Source organism: Rhea americana, unplaced genomic scaffold (genome assembly GCF_003343005.1).
Source record: "Rhea americana isolate MKP2758 unplaced genomic scaffold, rheAme1 scaffold_322, whole genome shotgun sequence".
NCBI classification, from domain to species: domain Eukaryota; kingdom Metazoa; phylum Chordata; class Aves; order Rheiformes; family Rheidae; genus Rhea; species Rhea americana.
The window spans coordinates 153,797-173,525 of NW_028186449.1; the positions used below are offsets into that span (position 1 = coordinate 153,797).

The 19,729-nt window shown below is 39.9% G+C and overlaps 2 protein-coding genes across 2 annotated transcripts in view; both read left to right on the forward strand.

Moving 5' to 3' along the window:
• The first annotated feature begins 213 nt into the window (after positions 1–213).
• SCAF11 (SR-related CTD associated factor 11) overlaps positions 214–19,729 on the forward strand; it is a 163,824-nt gene continuing 144,308 nt past the window's right edge. Inside the window, exon 1 of the mRNA XM_085310663.1 lies at positions 214–223. The gene's annotated coding sequence lies outside the window, so the exon portion shown is untranslated. The remainder of the gene's footprint in view (positions 224–19,729) is intronic.
• Positions 1,753–17,875, forward strand: SLC38A2 (solute carrier family 38 member 2). The gene is made up of 16 exons (XM_085310659.1): positions 1,753–2,060; positions 2,753–2,929; positions 3,229–3,310; positions 3,431–3,546; positions 6,490–6,563; positions 6,674–6,766; positions 6,972–7,053; positions 9,978–10,060; positions 10,998–11,056; positions 11,179–11,325; positions 12,145–12,224; positions 12,335–12,435; positions 12,809–12,933; positions 13,658–13,802; positions 13,914–14,011; positions 14,762–17,875. Exons 2-16 carry the CDS (start codon positions 2,811–2,813, stop codon positions 14,858–14,860), a joined length of 1,503 nt encoding a protein of 500 aa, XP_085166785.1. The 5' UTR covers positions 1,753–2,060; positions 2,753–2,810; the 3' UTR covers positions 14,861–17,875.

The following is a 19,729-nucleotide window of genomic DNA, read 5'->3' on the forward strand; positions in this document are numbered from 1 at the left end:
GGGGAAGGGGGAGGGGGAGCGTGACGTCACAGGCCGTACTGAGGGCGGGGGGAGAACTGCAGCTATGGAAAATTTTCGGAGCGGCCTGTGCTGCGCGTGCCCCGCCGCGAGGCCCCGCCCCCGCCCCTCGCCGCCGCGGGGGCGATCCAGAACCTTCCGTGGCGCCCGCCGCCTCCCGCGTTGGCCCCGCGCCGCAGCTTCGCGCTCGCCGCCGCGGCTCCTCGTCCCGCTCGGCCCAGCGGCGGCGGAAGAAGGGCACAGAGCGGATCGGGGCCGCGCGGAGCCTGGCTTCTCCCCGCCTGGCTGAGCCCGGCGGCTGCGCTTGCGTCGCCATGCGCCCCGAAAAGGGAGGCAGAAGCGTGGGGGGTGCTGAAGGAGGAGGCTGCAGTCAGTGGTGCCTGTCGCTGTCGTGGTGGGCATCACCCATGTGCCTTGGGGCTGCTCGCTGCAGACGGCCTGTGCAGTGGGCTCGGGCCCTTACCCCAAGGTGGGCAGGCAGGGTGTGCTGCCCACCCTTTGCCCACCCACGCACCTGCACCCGGTGTGCCTGCCAGGCAGGGGGGAGGGGGAGAGGAGACAGTGTAATGCAGCAGAATGAAGTGGTTGATGATCCAGGCGCCCTCCAAACTGAGGCTGAAACGAATTGAGGCTCACGGCCACTGCTGGACAGCGCAACCAAGCGGGATCGGGAGTTGAAGGAGGGCGATGAAAGTCCCTTCTCCAGGTCAAAATGCATCCTGTGTTTCCTGAGCCAAATCCCCTCACGAGAGCTGCAGTTGGTAGGCGTATACGTTGGGGATGAGACTGAGACGAACATTAAAGACCGAGCACCAAATCCTCTGGGAGGGGAAATCGGTGGGCASAGTAACAAAGTCCCACTGCCCGCTTCAACACGCCCATCCTTCCTCCTCGGCTGTCCCTGGAGTTTGCAGACTAACACAGAGTAAAGCCCCCCTCCCCAGTGTCAAGTCGGATACACGGGGAGTTGAACAACACAACCCGCAAAAGTTCTCGGAGTAATTGCCCGACAGGAAGGAAGTAGGATTTTTTCCCTCTCCTTCAACACATGGGGCTTATCCTAAGTCACATCACTAGAGGGAAGCTGTCATTCCAGATTCATTTCCCAGCAGAAATCTCGGGGAGAAAGACTCGGGGAGTCTTTCAGCTGTCCACAAAACCTAGACTTCCATGTGCATCACAGCATGCATTAAAAATAATAAGTGACTGCAGCGAGTAGCTACGGCTCAATAGGACTGACTTCATCCTTGGAAACTTTTGCACTGATATAATCAAGAGAGCTCAATGTCTGGAAACACATTGAAGTCAGGGAAAATACAAACGGGAAGCCTCACCAACAAGCTGCTAAATTACAGTATGATCACATAATGCATATATTGCATTTAACGAATGAAAACCCCCAGTGCCGAAGCATTCTTGACAAACGTTCCAGCGTCCCATCTCTGTTGTGAACCGTCATTACTCCCACTAGGAACACTGGAAAGCCGTTGGGATTAATTAACGTCGTCCCGTGCTTTGAACACCTCCCCTGACCCCCGCGGCGCCTCCGTGCGTGGCCCGCTCTCCGCACGGAGCGAGCCTCCCGCCCGGGAGGAACGAGCGAGGGGCGCGCGAGCCCCCCGCTGCCGCGCCTCCCCGCCGCCGCCGTTAGCCGTTGGGCGGCGGGGGCGGGGCGGAGCGCGGGGCGGCGCCGCGCCCCTGCCCCTCGGCCGTGACGCGCCGCATTCCTGCCTGAAGAGCCGCGGCGCCCCGAGGGGCCGTCAGACCGGGGAGCGACGCCGCTGCGCACCGCGCGCCTCCGACACTCCGCGCCAGTGCATCAGGAAAACGCCTTTCTTGTTTTTTTTTTCCTTTTCCTTTTGTACCGGTGGCTTTTTTAAGTGTTTTTTTTCTACCTTTATTTATTTAGTTTTTTTTTCCCTCGACATTTTATAGTTAAGGATTTTTCTTTTTCCTTGAAAGAAGCAACAGTAGAGAAAACGCAGTAAGCCTCGTGATTCTGAGGCTTCGAGAGAAAACCTCGCTTTTGAGCTTCACCTAAGGTAACGTRCGGTGTTTGGCGCTCGGTGTTACCCGGTCGCGGGAAGGAAAGGGGCGAGTTTCGGCGCGCCAGCGCCTTTGTTCGAGGGCAGCGCCGCGGGCTCGCGGCGGCGCGCAGAGCCCCGCCGGGGTCTGCCGCGGTGCGCGGCCGTGTCGGATGCCCGTAGAGACGTGGGGCTGCTGCGCCCCAGAAAGGTTGGGGGGGGGGGGGGAGGAGGGGAGAGAGCCGCGGCAACGGGCGCTGCTGCTGGTGCAGTCTTGTGACTGATCTGCATTTTCCGTGTAAAACGCAGGGATCCCTGATGCCGTGGCGGGGGGGAGGAGGGAGGTAAGCGGCGGGGCCGGGGTGAGGGAGCGGGCGGCCCGCGCAGGCAATGTGACAAACGCCTCTCGGTGTTGCATCAGTCTTCCCTGCCGAAGCCGCGGGGCGGGGGGGAGGTGCCGCTTTCTCAGAGTTACCTATAGCAACGGGAGCCGCGGCAAGGCTGCGGCGGCGCCCCCAGCCCCCCGGGCGGCGGCGGCGGCGGGGGGCGCCGGGCCGGGCCGGGCCGGGCCCGCCGCGCCGCTGCCCCCCGCCGCGCCGCGCCTGGTACTTTTCCACTCGGCGGGCGGGGGCCGCGGGCGCGCGCGGGCCACGTGACGGGCCGCGGCGCGGCGCCTGCTGCGGCACTGATGTCGCCTCCCACCTCCGCAGGCGCGGCGAGCCCGGCCGCCAAGGACAAAAGAGCCGCCGCGACCCTCCAGGCACCACCATGAGCAGCGCGGAGATGGGCAAGTTCAACATCTCCCCCGACGAGGACAGCAGCAGCTACAGCTCCAACAGCAACGACTTCAGCTACCCGTACCCCACCAAGCCGGCTGCCATGAAGAGGTCAGCGGGGCCCCCTTGTTTCTGCGGCACTTGGGCGGCACCGGAGCCTTGGGGGCGCGCGGCGAGGACCTCTCCTAGCATTAGCTAGGAAATTCTGGTCAGACCTGGATGTACCCAGTGTTTACTTATGTCGCCGATAAGCGGAAATGACTACAGAACTGAATATATACTACAGGTTTTGTAGTCAGCAGAACGGGAGGCTGGGTGGCCCTTCCTTTGAGGTAGAATGGAAGTGCTAAAAGGGAAGTGAATATACAAGTCGTACATGAGGTCATTAAAAACGAAATGTTCTCTTACAGCCACTATGCAGATATTGATCCAGAAAATCAAAATTTCTTACTTGATTCCAATGTTGGAAAGAAGAAATATGAAACTCAGTATGTAAGTATATTGTAATGACATTCCAAAATTAGCATGCTAAACATTTGTTTTCTTGCCAAATAGATGTTTGTTTTTAATTCTGAAATAAGTGATAACTTTCTACTATCTCCCTTTTCTCAGCATCCTGGTACTACTTCCTTTGGAATGTCAGTATTTAATCTGAGCAATGCTATTGTGGGTAGTGGCATCCTTGGTCTTTCTTATGCCATGGCTAACACTGGAATTGCTCTTTTTGTGTAAGTATCTTTTGGTTCATCAAAAAAAAGCTTTTTGCTTTGTAATTGATACTTGATAAATATTTGAGGTAAAAYTTGACCTTTACAAAATACCCACTCGTTGCTATAGGCACAGGATTGCATTGTAGGATTTATTAAATGTTTTTTAATTAATACAGATCGTGATATATTCAGAAAGACTTGTATGAATTAAGCAGATACATTGCAAGTTTTGCAGTCTACGGAACAATTTACAGTAAATTCTCCTTTGCTTTATTAAGCTGTAGTTTCTTCATAAACAACTATTAGAGTTCCTTGGGAAATTCCATTATGCAAGCGGAAGGGAGAGATGCCATTTAACAGACTGAAATCTGTATTTGTTTTTCTGTCAGAACTTGCTGACTTGAACTAAATGAAAAATTTCTTTTGTCATTAGTGGGAGTCATAAGTGCACAAAAAGAACTGTAACAAATTAAAATAATCCTTATCTTCGAGTTTTTCCTTTTATTTGTCTCTTGCAAGTCTGGCCATGCCTACTCTTACAAGTTTGTGTGGCACAGTTCTGGCCAGGGATATGATATTTTTTTTTTCTTTTTTTTTTCCCTCAGCTGACACAGTTAGGCTTTGCAGAGCTATAACACAAATCAACAAAACATTTTTTTTTATTGCTGTGCTTTTTCTTAATTCGGGGAGCTGGTTCAAGCTATATCTGTAAACACAGCTCTGTCTCCCTGCAAGAGGTTGGGAGGAATTACCAGTATATCTTTATTGGTGTGTCTGTACTGGCAAAACCTGTCAAGTGTAAGATAAGACTGTAGTAGCGTAATTGGAAATTACACGAGTAAACAATTATGTGCAGCACTTCTGAATGTCTTAGAAAAGAATATTCTTCATATGTTGGAGGCAGTTCCACTTATACGCCATATAACTTCAGTGACTGAGTACTAATGAGAATCCGTGGATACTTTTAAATGAACTTTGTGTTTTTACCCTGGAAGTAGATAAATGTACTGAACGTTCAAGAAGAAGTGAAGAGTAGTGTTTACCTTTAAAAAATTATTTACTCTGTTGCTATATTTCCAGAAAGTTTTAGGTCAGATKCGCTTTCAGGTATTTCCCAACATACTGGGGTGACATTTATTTTTTCTTGGAAAACACTGATGCATAAAGTTTTGATCTGTAAGATTTTGGTTTAGATGTTTGGTTATTTCTTTATTTTTGCCAAGATTTTCAAGTATTTAAAAGATCCTAAACTCTGTGAACAACTTAGCATAAATTAAGCATAGAAATACTTACTTGGCTCTTTTGCACGCCAGTTTCATGTTCTAAAGTTGTTCTGCGAAAGGCATAAGATACCCTGCATAATGCACATGAAAACATCTCTGAAGAGGAAAAAAACATGAGGGAGGGAAAGAAAAGAAATCTAATTGATATTTGAACATATGTGCTTCCAACCGTAGTCCCTTTTCTCTGAGAATGTTCAAAATTATTGTTCTAACAATCAAGTGTTCAAAATTATTGTTCTAACAATCAAGTGCTAAAGTAATTTGCTTAATATGCTTACTTTTCATTTCCAGATACTGCATTCAAATCTATTTTCATTAATACTGATTATTGGTATACTTCAAAACTTAAGTGTAGTTAGTGTAGTTCAGATACAGGAAAGTGGAAATACCAACCACTGATGATGCTGAGGGTTTATAATTCAGAGTAATAATGGCAATACAGACATCTTTTTAATAATTAGGCTGCAGATTCAAATCTGGATGTAGTTGACTGTGACAGTAAATTCTTAGCAGACTGTATGAGATCACTTGTCTCAGAGCTGTGCTAAATAAACGAATGTTCTGATTTGAAGCCAGAACCCCAGTAAGCTTCTGGATGAATTTGTTGACTGAACTATCAAGCCATTCAAGGTTAGGACTAAGGTGTCCAGAAGCTGTATTATTCCGATGAAATGCAGTCCTTATACATTTCACTCTACTGTTTCTAGTAGATGACTAAATTAAATCCTATTAGTATGTACCTATCCCAGATACAGAGCTTTATTTGTGTATGTTTTTGTGCATTTGAATAGACATACTAACACAGGTTTCCTAGATTCCTTGTGCAGGCTGTAAGGCTTTTCTCAGATGTTCTTGTTCCCAGTTTTCGGGCTCTATTTACTGCTTTCACCAACACTAAAAATCACATAAAAAGAAAGAGTACACTGGGAATTCAATAAATTGAGCTTCACATTTTTGATCAGATGGGTTGTTTCTTAGGTTTACTCCTCTATAGTAGAATACTTCTATTGCTACAAGAAGGGCCATTTTTTTTTGTGATGTAGCATAGGTTTCCTATGTGCTTCAGCTATAAAGAGCAATCCCCCTAGTGTGCTACTCTAGGAAGTGCATACGTTGCAGTTCACTTGAGAGATTTGAATTTTAGACATTGTAAGTACATGTCACTGGAAAAGATACACATCTCACATAAAGCCTATACGGAAGATAGACAAGCCACTAGCAATTCCCATGTAAGCATACATGAAGAGTAGCTTTTGAACAAAGTGAGCAGTTTTTTCTTACGATCAATACATATTTACCTTTAAAGCCAAACATACTTGGGTTTTAACATACCTTGGTTTTCCAACTCATTTTTTAAGACTTTTACAGTTTCATTTTGCTTTGCATAAAAAAAAAACACAGGTTTAAGCTGAAAAGCTCATTTGTCTAAGACAAAGAGATAATCTTTACTTTAGCTAGTTAGTCACAACTCTGATACTTAAAAATTAGACTCCTGACATAACGACTGAAGAATGAAGGGAAGAGAATAGAAATAGTTTTTTACAATGACACAAAACCATTCTTGTTGTTGTTATGTTTGCTCTTAACTTTCTTGACCTAGAATAATGTCTTTATTTAATATCATTGTAAGTCATTTATGACTGTTAAAAAGTTAATGGTTTTTTTTCCCTCTCCTTAGGATACTCCTGCTATTTGTCTCAATAGTTTCTTTGTATTCAGTGCATCTCCTTTTGAAGACGGCCAATGAAGGAGGTATGGCAAATGACTATTTTACAAGCATATATTATTTATTTCATATTATATCTATGTAGATTATACCCTTGCAGTATATGGTATAATGGATTCTATTTTGTTTTCTTTAGGCTCTTTATTATATGAACAATTAGGAATGAAGGCATTTGGTATGGCTGGAAAACTTGCTGCTTCTGGATCAATTACAATGCAGAACATTGGAGGTGAGGATAAGATTTTTTTTTTTTAAATGTCTGCACTTTCAATAGTAATTATTCCCTGTTTATTCTTGGAGACTTTTTTTTCTTCACACAACATGTGTTCATTAACTGCTTGTGTTCAAGTGAAGTTATGAAACATGTTATGTGATTCTTGCATCTTGTGCCATATTCAATATTTGTAATGATCTATGATGTTATTCACCTACAGCTATGTCAAGCTACCTCTTCATAGTGAAATATGAGTTACCATTGGTCATCAAGACATTTATGAACATCGAAGAGAACACAGGGTAGGTGTTAGAACGCCTCATCAGAGAAACTATTAGGAGAAAGAAATATGGAGACTGTATACATTTTTATGTGAAGACCACGTTCGGTACACCATAGGGTAGCTTCTTACTCAGACAGAAATACAGTAAGTTTGCCCTTCCCAGAGTGGTCCTCCTGCTTTAGGTCCAGCATGTCCTGGGAAAAGGGTAGAAAAATACAGGTATCGCTTCATATTACAAAAAGCTGTTCTTTAAAGAATGTCAGGTAAGTGTTGATGAATGTACCACTTGATACTTACTCTGAATAATGGAAGGTAAATATGGTTATGGTATTTTTTTTAAATGTACTTCAGCTAGTTTGGACTGATAATTTCAGTTTTACGATGTTAATATTGGTGTTAATGTGGGATTGAGTATAAGATTAAGGTGCAGTAATGTAATGAAGGTCTTACGAGAGAGTTTTCAAAAAGGGGCGTGGGGGCTAAATACTGAACTTTGTTATAACAGAGTATAGATGTCCAAGACCAAAATACTAGATGCATTGCCATTTAGCCCCAGAGGCACCTTAATTCCGCAGTGGCTTTCCTGTTTGACTTTAAAATTGGTTGCTTGGGTAGGGTTCATTTGAGCTAACCATAACAGTCTGAAAGTTAAGATACTAATCAGTGGATTAATCATGTAATCAGTGGAGAGAGGTAACTGTCTCTAGAGGTCAGTTCAGTGCAACTGAACATACCTGTTTCAGGCATCTTGCAAGAGCAGTTTATCATAGCACTCTGTCCTGAGAGGGTGTGTCAAAACAGCCATCTAAAACAAGATGCCTGAGTTCAGATGGATAGAGTTAAGTGCTATAAATCTCACTCTTCAGAGTTGTACTTCTGTGCCTTGTCCTGAAGTGTCCCAGTCTTGAGAGGGCTGAGCAGCTCAAGACTCCAACTCACGCCTAAGCCTGAGTTCAAAAGGTAGGCATTTTTCTGCCTGTGTTCCCCAAGCGGTTCAAGACATGTGATGTTCTTACAGTTTAATGATAGTAGATACTGTCAGGAAGACAGTGCTAACTAGCTTTTTTATATATATAATGGACTCAAAAGAAGAAAGCAGCTGCCCTGTTTGGTTAACTACATCGTGTTTATGAATTCTTTTCTAAGAAGGTTTATTTCCCTTCTCTTGGTGAATTCAAGTCCTTAGTTTCCACTTGTCAAGAAAGTCTCTATAGTAGACAATATTTATAAGGGGGCTTGGAGACAAATACTTTTTAACTGTCCTCTTTAGAGAAGAATTCAAAGTAAGCTATGATTCAAGAGGTAGCTGTACACTGACTTCAAGTAATCTTTTCTCAGTGTGCTGGCAGCTGTGGACCCCGTTTTGAGGTAACTGGCTCCATGCCTTGCATGGGGGAGTCTGGGTGGCAACCATTAACATGGATTCCATTCTAACAGTCTCGTGCCTAAAATGTAAGCACTTAAACCCTGTTTAAATGCTCCAAAATAATGCTTAATATTAGAGAAAATATTCAAGAATTGTGTGGARATATAACAAGTATTAGCTCAATTATTACAATTCACTTGACAATTTTTAAGATACTCTGTATACATTTAAGGTGTTGCATTCCCATTTTTCTCTGTTTAGCACAGAAAAGTCTGAAAGTTCTGATTGCCTTCATGTGATCCATGCACACTAACAGTACACATTCTTAAGACTGTGTCAGTTGCCATGTCTCTGAGCTCTGACTTCTTTTAAGTTTACCACTAGTCTATTTACTTAAAAAAAGAAAGGGGAATTGTCTGGGAAAGATACATCACATTAATGCCTTACACATCTGAACTTCCTAAAACATTTTTTTTTAACTTAGCTATTCCAAGTAAAACTGGAAAAGAGATCACTAAATTCTTTCTGGGTTTACTACCTAAGTCCAGAGGAAGTCTATTAAAAATACTTTCTATTTTCACTAGTGTATATAGGCTTATAATTCAACAATTGAGTTTGAATGCCCCAATTCCCAATAAGGCCATTAAATTTTGTTTATCTAAATAATACACAATCCATTTTGAAATACATCCTTTTACAGTATCATCCAGCAGTATTTAAAGTATTGTTATTTGGGGTGAATACTTAGTGTTACTTGAATTACCTAATGAATACAGGATATTCCTGCAGGATCAGACAAATAAATCTGTTACCCTGCCACTATTAAGTATTCGGTTCAGCTTTTCCATTGGTTGAATGAAATTGCGTCTTAATTACACTGATCCAGCTTCGTTTTCCTGAGTTTCGAATGAAGATTATGATCTTCTAACACTCCAAAAGTCTATTAAAAAAACCCAGCTGCTTCTTCATAATGGAACAAACAAGAATGATCTAAAGAAATAAAATTGCTGAGGTTCTTAACACAGTTTCCGTATTAGAGGAGASTAAGCGTGCCCCCAGTAGACTCCCCCTGCCTATTGGAGTTTTCTCAGCCAGTAGGCTTGAGCTACTGCCGTAATTCCAGCCCTCATCTGTTTTTCTTTAACTCCCACAGAGCACCTAGCAGAATTATATTACCATTTGAAGTGGATCACCACCCTGCTGGGGCCTGGCAAAATTGTAATACATCTGGAAAGTTCAGAACCAACATTTAAACAAAAGCCTATTTTTATATGATTAATCTTGTTGGCTGTTTTTTGACCAACYATTTACTTTTTTGCTTTTGACTTCCAGATGCATACTCATTTTAGAAAAGGACACTAAAGGAAAGGCACAAAGCAGGTTTAGGATGTGATGGGAAAGTACCCAAAGGGTTTTAGGTCAGTATAGTAAATCAAATGCTAATCTTTTGTGATACCAGATGCTATGTTTTTTTAAATAGCCACATGTTGTAGGAGAAGATAAGTGTGAAGACTAAACTACAGATGTCACAGTTTTAAATACTTTGATTACTCATAACTGTTACCTTTTTCCTGCAGAGAATGGTATCTTAATGGTGACTACCTGGTGCTGATGGTGTCTATCATTCTCATTCTTCCTCTGTCCTTATTGAAAAATTTAGGTAAGCAGTAAAGTACAATCAAAGTAAAACTACATTGAAAATATTTTGGGGAAATGGGTTGATAGGATATTGGAGTCTTAGAGTATTGAGTGAATCAACAGCTGTCTCCCAACTTCTCTCTTGTGATGTTTAGTGTTTAGATAATTACTTTGTCTCTTTAAAAAAACAGGATTGAGATGAGTATCTTTTTAGTTTACAAATATGTTTGTGGAATGTAAAAGGACAACTAATGAGAGTTTTAGAGCAAGAGTCAGCAGTACCTTCTGTCTGAGTCATTGGATTTATAAAGTCCCTTACTGTTGTGATTAATTGTTATGTAACAGTCTCACAAGAATAGGGATGCTAGCCCTGGGCAGTTAAATTGTCTTTGCAGTGTCAATAAGAAGTAATCTTTTTTCATTTTGGATCCTAAGCAGTAGAAGAATATTGGTAAAAGATGCCTTACCTGAAATGACCGTAATTCAATGGTATACGTGAATAATTCAGATAACTATCTATCCAAAGAATACTGGAGTGCAACCTTAAAAATAACCGAGAGTCTCAGTGTGAATTACTGCCTTGAGTTATTACATTTTTACAAAATTAAATGAATCAGCAAAAACGGAAACTGAGGCTAAAGAGTGTAACGTAGCTCAGACTGTTCTAATAGAAGTAATCCTATAATCATGCTTATACATAATAAAAACTTCATATAGTATTAAGAAATGAAGTTTAATAGTATAGATTCATTGCTGCATTTTTCTAGTATGTCTTTAGGAACTTTCAGATCTGAGTTGAGATTAGCAGAACACCAATGATTGATTAACTACTTACTTTAAAAAACTGACAGTCCAAAAAGATCGCTTACAGGAAGTAATTTGTCATAATGTTGTTATGACAGGAATGGTGTTTCTATTCATTTAACCTTAGATTTTTTTTTCTTGTTTCTTGAATACAGGCTACTTGGGCTATACGAGTGGTTTTTCCTTACTTTGCATGGTCTTCTTTCTGATTGTTGTAAGTATAATTTTGTAAAATGCTTATAAACTGCATTTCAAAGTTAAATTAAAAAGAGTATCTGCAAGTTTTCACRTACTGGATTAGTTAAATACGTAACAAACACATGGGTTTATTTCTAGGTAATTTGGAAGATGTTTCAGATTCCTTGTCCTATGGACAGTGACATCATGAACATGACTATAAATGGAACACTGGCACCTTTAATAGGTGAAAACATAACAAGTGACGATATATGCAAGCCAAAGTATTTCATCTTCAATTCACAGGTAACTGATGTAAAAATTACATTCTCTGTCGAAGATAACTAGAAGAGACTATACATAAGGTATAAAGTAGGTCATTTTTCCCTTATGAAATTGCCTAGTGTAAGCTTGTAATATGCTAACCTTTTCAGTTCCAGTAGAGTTAGGCACTGTGTATCTTCTGCAGGCTGGGTATTTCTGGGCTCTAAATGCATGGAAATTAGAGGAGCTTGATGCCTGCCTCTCATCATAAACTTCTCTCATCATAGGATTTTTCAGCACAACATTTCTTCAGTTTTATGTATAGCACAGTAGTTCCGTTCAGGGAGTTTTGAAAAGCATTGAAAAAGTAGATTGCAGAAGAAGTAGTAGGTGGTTGAAGTATGTGAATGGAAAATGTATGCTAGAGTTTGGATTAGACTTTAAGTTCCCAATGCCAGAGTTTGGGCTCTTATTAGTACTTTCAGTGGTGAATTTCCACATGTGAGAAAGAAGTATTGGGCAATAACCAGTACCAAGATCAGGCTATAATGGTTCAGGCATATGTGCTGCAGAGCATCTCCATAGAAATACAGAGTATATTCAGTCCAGAATGGACTTCAGTGAGATTTGAGAGTATTCAGTAGCTTGGGATTTGGGCTTAAGATTAAAAAAAAAAAAAAAAAAAAAAAATTGAAATTGTTGTTTAAACTTCTCCCAGAGTTTCAGTTAGATTCAGTTAGTCTTTATGCAAAGTTGAAGGATATACCTAAGTCAAAAGTCAGAAATTTACTGATGTGTTCTTTAAAACTCAATTCTAATGTCTATTGAGAGATCTAAAAAGCATTCTTTGTTGTTTTTCAGACTGTCTATGCTGTCCCAATCCTAACGTTTTCTTTTGTCTGCCATCCTGCAATTCTTCCTATTTATGAAGAACTGAAAAGGTAAATGTTGGACATGTCTGTAAGTTCTCTATAGAAACAAAAGTAGTGTGAAACAATATCTTCTCATTACTAACAATATTTACCTTCCTTTTTTTTTCTTTTTTTAATAGCCGAAGCCGTAAGAGAATGATGAATGTGTCCTACGTTTCTTTTTTTGCCATGTTTCTCATGTATTTATTGGCTGCTCTCTTTGGATACCTGACATTTTATGGTGAATATTACCTTCTCTGATTTAAATGAATTATCCTGTACAAAACCGCAGTGCTATTTTTAAGTTAGCGCAAGCATGCATTTAGTATGAGTTCTAAACACACTATATTTTTAAAATATTTTTATAAGTGCACACCCAAAAAGAAGTTGGCAGTAGAATTAGACTAGGCCTAAGGCACAGGATTAGAACTGGATTAGAGTGGATTCAATGTCTCCAATTTATCCCAGTTTGAAATGGAGACATGCTTACAGGAACGAGGAGATTTTCAGTTCATATTGCTATAACTGTAAAATACACTTAGAATTTTGAGCAGAAGTAGTATGCTTGAGGTGTCTGTTACCTGCATCTAGCTAAACTACTGTTTTCATTATAGGAAAAGTTGAACCAGAATTGCTTCATACCTACTCTGCTTATCTGGGTGCTGATATTCTTCTTCTTATTGTCCGTCTCGCTGTACTTATGGCTGTAACCCTAACTGTACCTGTAGTTATTTTCCCAGTAAGTAATTTCTAATCTTTTCTTTAAGTCTTACTGCCATGTTTTGTTTTTAATTTATGTCCTGTTGCACTTGTATACTGATTTGGCAATTACCATTTATTAATACACAGAATTTTTTCCTTAACTGAAAAAAAAAGTCTTTCTAATAAGCTTGATAAAATATCTATATACCCTTGTTGAAATAAATTACATTTCTAAGCGTTATTTATTTAGATTCAAATGTGTTCAGTTATAGTATATTTTAAGAAGGTTACGTTGGGGGAGATGGAACAGATGGTTATTTCTAGAAGTGCTTACATTATTATTGTCAGCTTACTAACAAAAACACTGAAGTCTATATGCCATGAATGTGAATTTTAGACAATTAACTATATATTGCTGAGCAGTATCCTTATATTTTATAAAAGAAAAAAGTTTTTTTAATAAAACCATGAGTTTTATTTTTGTTATAGTTCATTTTCTTGTTTTTATCTCTCTTATTTGCTTTACTTTAAAATGTAAACAGTTAACAAGAGAAGCATTTAGCTGCTACTTGTCAAGAGCAAGAAGTAGACTGTAAAAAACAGATTTTACTTTCAACTTACTCAAGTGTTCAGGAAAAGGATACTGAAATAATTCCAGAAGAAAATTACAGTTTGTGTGACAGTCACTGACTGCAATGTGAAGACTAAATTCCCTCTCTTTCTTTCTTTCTTTTTCCCCCCATCCCTTCTTCTTTTAAAAGATCCGCAGTTCCATTACCCAGCTGCTGTGGGCAGGAAAAGAGTTCAGTTGGTGGCGTCACTGTTCTATTACAGTTGCACTTTTGACATTTACCAACGTGCTTGTTATCTTTGTCCCTACCATTCGAGACATCTTCGGCTTCATTGGTAAACATTTTCATAGAAGTTCAGAGGTTCTTTCAAATCTCAGAAAATTCAGCTATGATCAAATTAAGCTTATCTGTTTATAAAAAAAAATTTATTCTTTTATAAATACAGGTGCATCTGCTGCTGCCATGCTGATCTTCATACTTCCCTCTGCATTCTATATCAAACTAGTAAAGAAGGAACCAATGAAGTCAGTGCAGAAAATTGGGGTAAGTATATATATGAACATGCATTAAAAATATATCATGGTTATAGTTGTTTTCTAATTCAGAGTAAGAACTTTGGTTTCTTTATAAATTAAAAATTTTGAAATCCTAGTGAATGTAGTCAGTGAATTGGCACTTAATATTTTCTTAATTAAGGTGGTCGTTTCATATGYATTGAAAACTGAGGAGAAAATCATCATGAGGCTCAGTTCAGTTCAGTGATTTACCTGGTTTTCCCCAGACCAACAGCAGTGCTACACTTAAGTCATTCTGTTGCTCGCTACAACCAGATTTTAACTGATTACCAGTAAACGCCATAAAAAAAGCCTTGTAGTTATCCCTTAAAYTTTCTGTAAAGATTTTTTTACGTAACTTACCCTCTAAAATCTGACCTCCCATCTGATCATTTGGATCATCCTGACTGATCTTGATGCCCTTACCGGTCTTGGACATACTGACTCAGAATCTAGCCAGTGCACAGTAGCACAGCCACACTGGTATCAGCAGAGCTGCATTCATTTCCCTCAGCTGAGGAAAATAATTATTTTATTTTATTTGAAAAATGACTCCAAATATGAAAAAGATTGTTATCTTCTTACTGTTTACTGTGATCTTTGTCTTTTTTACTAGTCATTCCTTCCTTCGTAAGCGATTAAAATCTTATGCACAGGGTTGGGATTTGTGCCCTATATGGGCATGACTTTGTAGATTTAGTAGCAGAAACTGAAATACTTTCATATTTTCTCTTCCCAGGCTGCACTCTTCTTTCTAAGTGGTATACTTGTGATGACTGGGTGTATGACACTGATTATTCTAGATTGGACCCACAATGTTGCGTCTGATGGCCATTAACTGTCCTGGTTTAATCTCTAATACTCCACTTCAAATGCCAGTGTTCACTCAGATACCTACTGAGAATGAAAATGAGCTATTCAGCTTCCTTTAAAATGCAGATTCTTTGTTGCTGGTTCTTCTGACTGTAGAATACCCGAACTCTGTCTTTAAGAAACAATTCTGCATGATGAAAATGGATATTAACATCAAACCACATGAGTGTCTGGCTGAAGGAAGTGACAATTTTATTCCATTCCAGAGAATGGACAGAACTCTCTGTAGACTTTTATCAAGCCATGTTTGGCTTTTGTCATTGTTACTTGGATATTTTGTTATTTTACTTGAATGTGCCTAATGGAACCATTTGATGTGAGAAATAACTCTTAATTTACAGCAAAGTGTTTAAATAACCAATGAGAGAGAGAGAGAGTAACACTATTATTTTTTGTACCAAAAATTCTTATGGACCTCAAAAGCACTATTTTGACTTTAAGAAACATTTTTCTAAGAAGAACGAAAGACTAACATAAAGAGCTCAAAAATATTTAATCAGTGTCCTAAATTAAATATAGATTGCCTTTCTGTAGAGGCAGAATTAGGAGGAGGATTATTTTAAAATAATTCTAATGACCAAAATAGAGAACCAATTTAAGTCAAAATCCTCTTAATTATAAATACTTTCAGTGAAATTCACTTAACTTGAAATTTAGTGAAAATAATTCTCAATATCCTTAGTTAGTGTATCTAAGTAACTACAATTATCTTTTTTCCAAAAATGATAGAGAAACTCAATTTTTCAAGCTTTAAAAAAAACGAGCCCCTCTGAATGGGTAGATCTGAGAAAAATGTAGTTCATGTAGAACTCATAAAGATGGTGATGACTTCTCCCTTCTTGAGGTACTCAATAGTGCAATTGGGTGAAACAGAGTTTGGGGTTTTTTTTGCTTTTTTGGGATTTCTTTCAGAAATAAGCTAACTGGCACTGGAGCATATCATGCCATTAATGTAAAACTCCCTCTTGGAGTTCTGTTTATTAACGATAGTAGGTCCATTGCCAGTTGTAGCTGGATTTTTTTTTTTTAACCCAATCTTTCTTGGAACATGCTGTAGGAAAACAAAAAAAATTGTTAAACTACTAATGTAGTTTACTAGTTGTAAAATACTCAAAAACTGTTCAGTATTTCTCAAATTACTCATCCATTATTGGATTTTAAATTACTTGACTATTTTGTTTATAAGTCAAATCCACAAAATAACTGCACCAGTATTTTATGCTTGGTACAAACTCTCTTCACATACGCAACTGGGATTTCTCTTGCAACTTATACTGTATAGTAGTATTAAAGATAACCTCATAGACTGGATAGTCATCTCATACTTGTTTGCTTCAGAAATATGTAGGTTTCATATGAGCCCTAGCTAGCTAATGAAACAGGTGCTGTATGGTTGTGATTAGCTGTTTTGTTTCTAGTGCATGTTTACTCTTTCATTCTTATCCCAGGTTGAAGAGAAATAATAACAGCATACTTGGCTTATAAGAGGTTCTCAGAGACCACAATATTGGGTACAAGAGCCTAGGTAGAGATTAATAATGAAATAATCATGGCAAGTCAGACAGTCAGCTGTCTTCATCTAGCTTAATGTTTTTAAAATATGATTTACAAGTCTAAAGTTCTGCTTAGTAGTTATGTCACAGGGAACAAGTAAGGGCATGTAATCCATTGATGAAACAGCACCTAAGATTTTTTGCTGTTGCAGAATCAATCAGGAACAAATCTAAATTGTAGTCACAGTTTGGCAGGTACTGTCAATCTCTGCCCAGCCATTTAAAATCTATGAAAAACTGCAAATATTTTGTATCAATATTTCTGCATGACTATTACTACTGGTCACTACTTCTGTAATATACAACTATAATGAGAAGTTAGATTCCTCTTGTCTTGTTTGTATTTGTAGTCCAGTGGTACTCAACTGGCAATTAACAATCCTGGAGTCAGCACTGACTAACGCTCCTTAGGTACTTCTCTGCCTCAGGTACTTTACACCCGTGTAACCTGATCTATGTACAGGAGTGCTGAGCACAGGCCTCAGTACTTTGGCAGCTTTTCTTCTTCCTCTCTGCATACATACAAAGAAGAAGGTGGAAGAGGATCAAAATATTGTCTACCTTTGAGCAATTTGTAGCACATAAGGGATGAAGTGCTTCCCTTGCCAGCATAAAGAAAAAGAAGTGAGAAATAACCTCCTTTCTCTCAGCAACCATAGAAGAGGAAGAGGTGTAGATGAGAAGTTACTACCCAGTCCCTCTCAGCAGCCAGAGAGGAGGAAGATTTTGTGATGACACGTCACTGTGTTGTATCATATATGTCACTTAATTCTCTTAATGTAGCAATTTGTGGGTTTTACATGATGTATCGTATTATTTGATGACTGACTCTCCAGCTGCTACAGTTGAGTTCCACTTGGCTGGGCTGATTTCCAGTATAAGATTTTTTTCAAACCTGTCTGCTTTAAGTTGCCTAAACAACAAACCACCTGAAAGAGCAGCTTCAGTATTAAACCACTGTTTTGTCACCTCAGTTAGACATTACTGTCTTCCATGGTATTTCAGTCATAAATGTAACATGTTATTTATAAGACATTAATCCATTAAAACTAAGCCTATTTTTCAATATTTATGATAGTCTGTGTACATAAATTGTATGTGTGTATATACTGTAAGTATAGTGTATATAATGTAGGTTTGGGATTTGGGATCTATGTATATATTCCTCTCTCATTATTGATTATTGCATCATTTAAATGAGTTGTTCATGTTGTACATCTGTATAAGAAATGTCAAAGGAAAGATTCTTTTACGGCAAAAATGTAGTGCTTACAAAGTGGAAATAATGTGTTTACACCTAAGATGTGTTTTAAAAAAAAACAAAACACTAAGATTGTATTTATTACAAATGTATATGTTGCAATAAACACAGGAGAAAAAAATGGAAGAAAAATATATGGAAGAAAAAATGGGGAAATTTCATATAACTGAGTGAGATTTCTTTTTTAATTGGTTGCTAAAGCAACAGAAATAAACTGGACATTAAAGAATGTATAAGATGAAATTCTACAGGGAACATGTACTATGTCAGTTTTTGCAGTACAGGCATACCTAGAGAGCAGACTCACCATGTTGAGTTTTGTGTATGCACGATTGAAAGGATTCTTCTAAGAGTTGAAAATCCCATGCCCTTGTAACAGTAGGAGAATTACTGAGCTTCTGTGAAAATTCTCGAAACTGTAGCCCCTCTCTGTTTTGATAATTGCATGTAAATTGAGGTGTAAGTGCAGCATATCGGTTCCTCGTTCTCCGGATACTGTTATCAATTCACATGAGTCTTCAAAATTCCCAAGTAGTAGCTGTGTGTGAAAGAAATTGAAAGTTTAACATGAACACAACGCTGTATCGAAAGGATTATTAAAGAAGCAAAGTTAAACACTCTAAAATTAGGAGGAAAAGCCTCAATTAAGATTGCTTTAAATACCTGATCGTATAGTATTTTTCCACTAGTCTTCTGCTTAAGTCACTGAGTAGCTATCCAATACTTCATTTTTTGTCATGTTGAGTATATGGTCAGAATGTTTACGCATTGCTCAGTGTTCAAARCCCACTCTCATGAGTGACAAACATCCTCATTTCCCTTTAGTGGTCATTGTCGTATCGTCTTTGTGAAACGTAAGTGTATGTTCATTTTCACAATGCTTCAGACATATGAGATGGTTTTATTATCCAGTCTATTCACCTGGGCACCTGAAAGGTGCGTGCTGTGAAGTAGCCATGTGTTTGGGTGCATAATTTAAATACTTACCACCTGCTTATTTTATATTTCAGCCTTTATTTATATCTGCCCAAAGCATAATGCCAACTGACATAAAAAACGGCTTTTGAGTGATCATGATTTCTTAGAATCTTAAGCATCAGGTTAGCCACTTGGAAACAGTGGTCACATCTGGAAATCTTTATGCTCACAGCTTCCCTGCCATCACACAGAAAGGTAATAGCTGTAGAGAAGCCATTTTCTTCTACATTATCTGAAAAATTAAGCCCACCTTCATGCGATCAGGCATTTCCATCAACTTAACACATGAAGTAGGAGTCCTGCAGTCATAAGTGTTCTTTCTACATATTTCTGATTTCTTCCCAAGAACTAGGTTGCTCTCTCTGGTAAATGAGATAAGGTACAGAATCACAGAATGGCTGTGGGACTTCTACAGATCATGTAGTCCCACCCCTCCCTGCTCAGCAGGGTAACCTAGAGGATGTTAGACAGGGTTGCATCCAGGCACACCTTGAATATCTCCAGGGAAGGAGACTCCACAGCATCTCTGGGCAATCTGTTCTAACCACCCTCACAAGAAAGAAGTTTTTCCTCATATTCAGGTGGAACTTCCTGTGTTTCAGTTTGTACCTGCTGCCTCTTATCCTGTTGCTTGGCACCACTGAAAAGAGTCAGTYCTCATCCCCTTGACACCCTCCCTTCAGGTACTTACACACATTGATAAGATCCCCCCTCAGTCTTCTCTTCCTCAGGCTGAAGAGGCCCAGCTCTCACAGACATTCCTCATAGGGCAGATGCTCCAGCCCTCTGATCATCCTTGTAGCCCTACACTGGACTCTCTCCAGTAGCTCCATGTCTCTCTTGTCCTGGGGAGCCCAGAGCTGGACACAGCACTCGAGATGAGGCCTCCTCAGGGCTGAGTAGAGGGGCAGGATCACCTCCCTCCACCTGCTGGCAACACTCTTCCCAATGCACCCCAGGACACCATTGGCCTTCTTGGCCACAAGGGCACATTGCTGGCCCAGCACTCCCAGGTCCTTCTCTGCAGAGCTGCTCTCCAGCA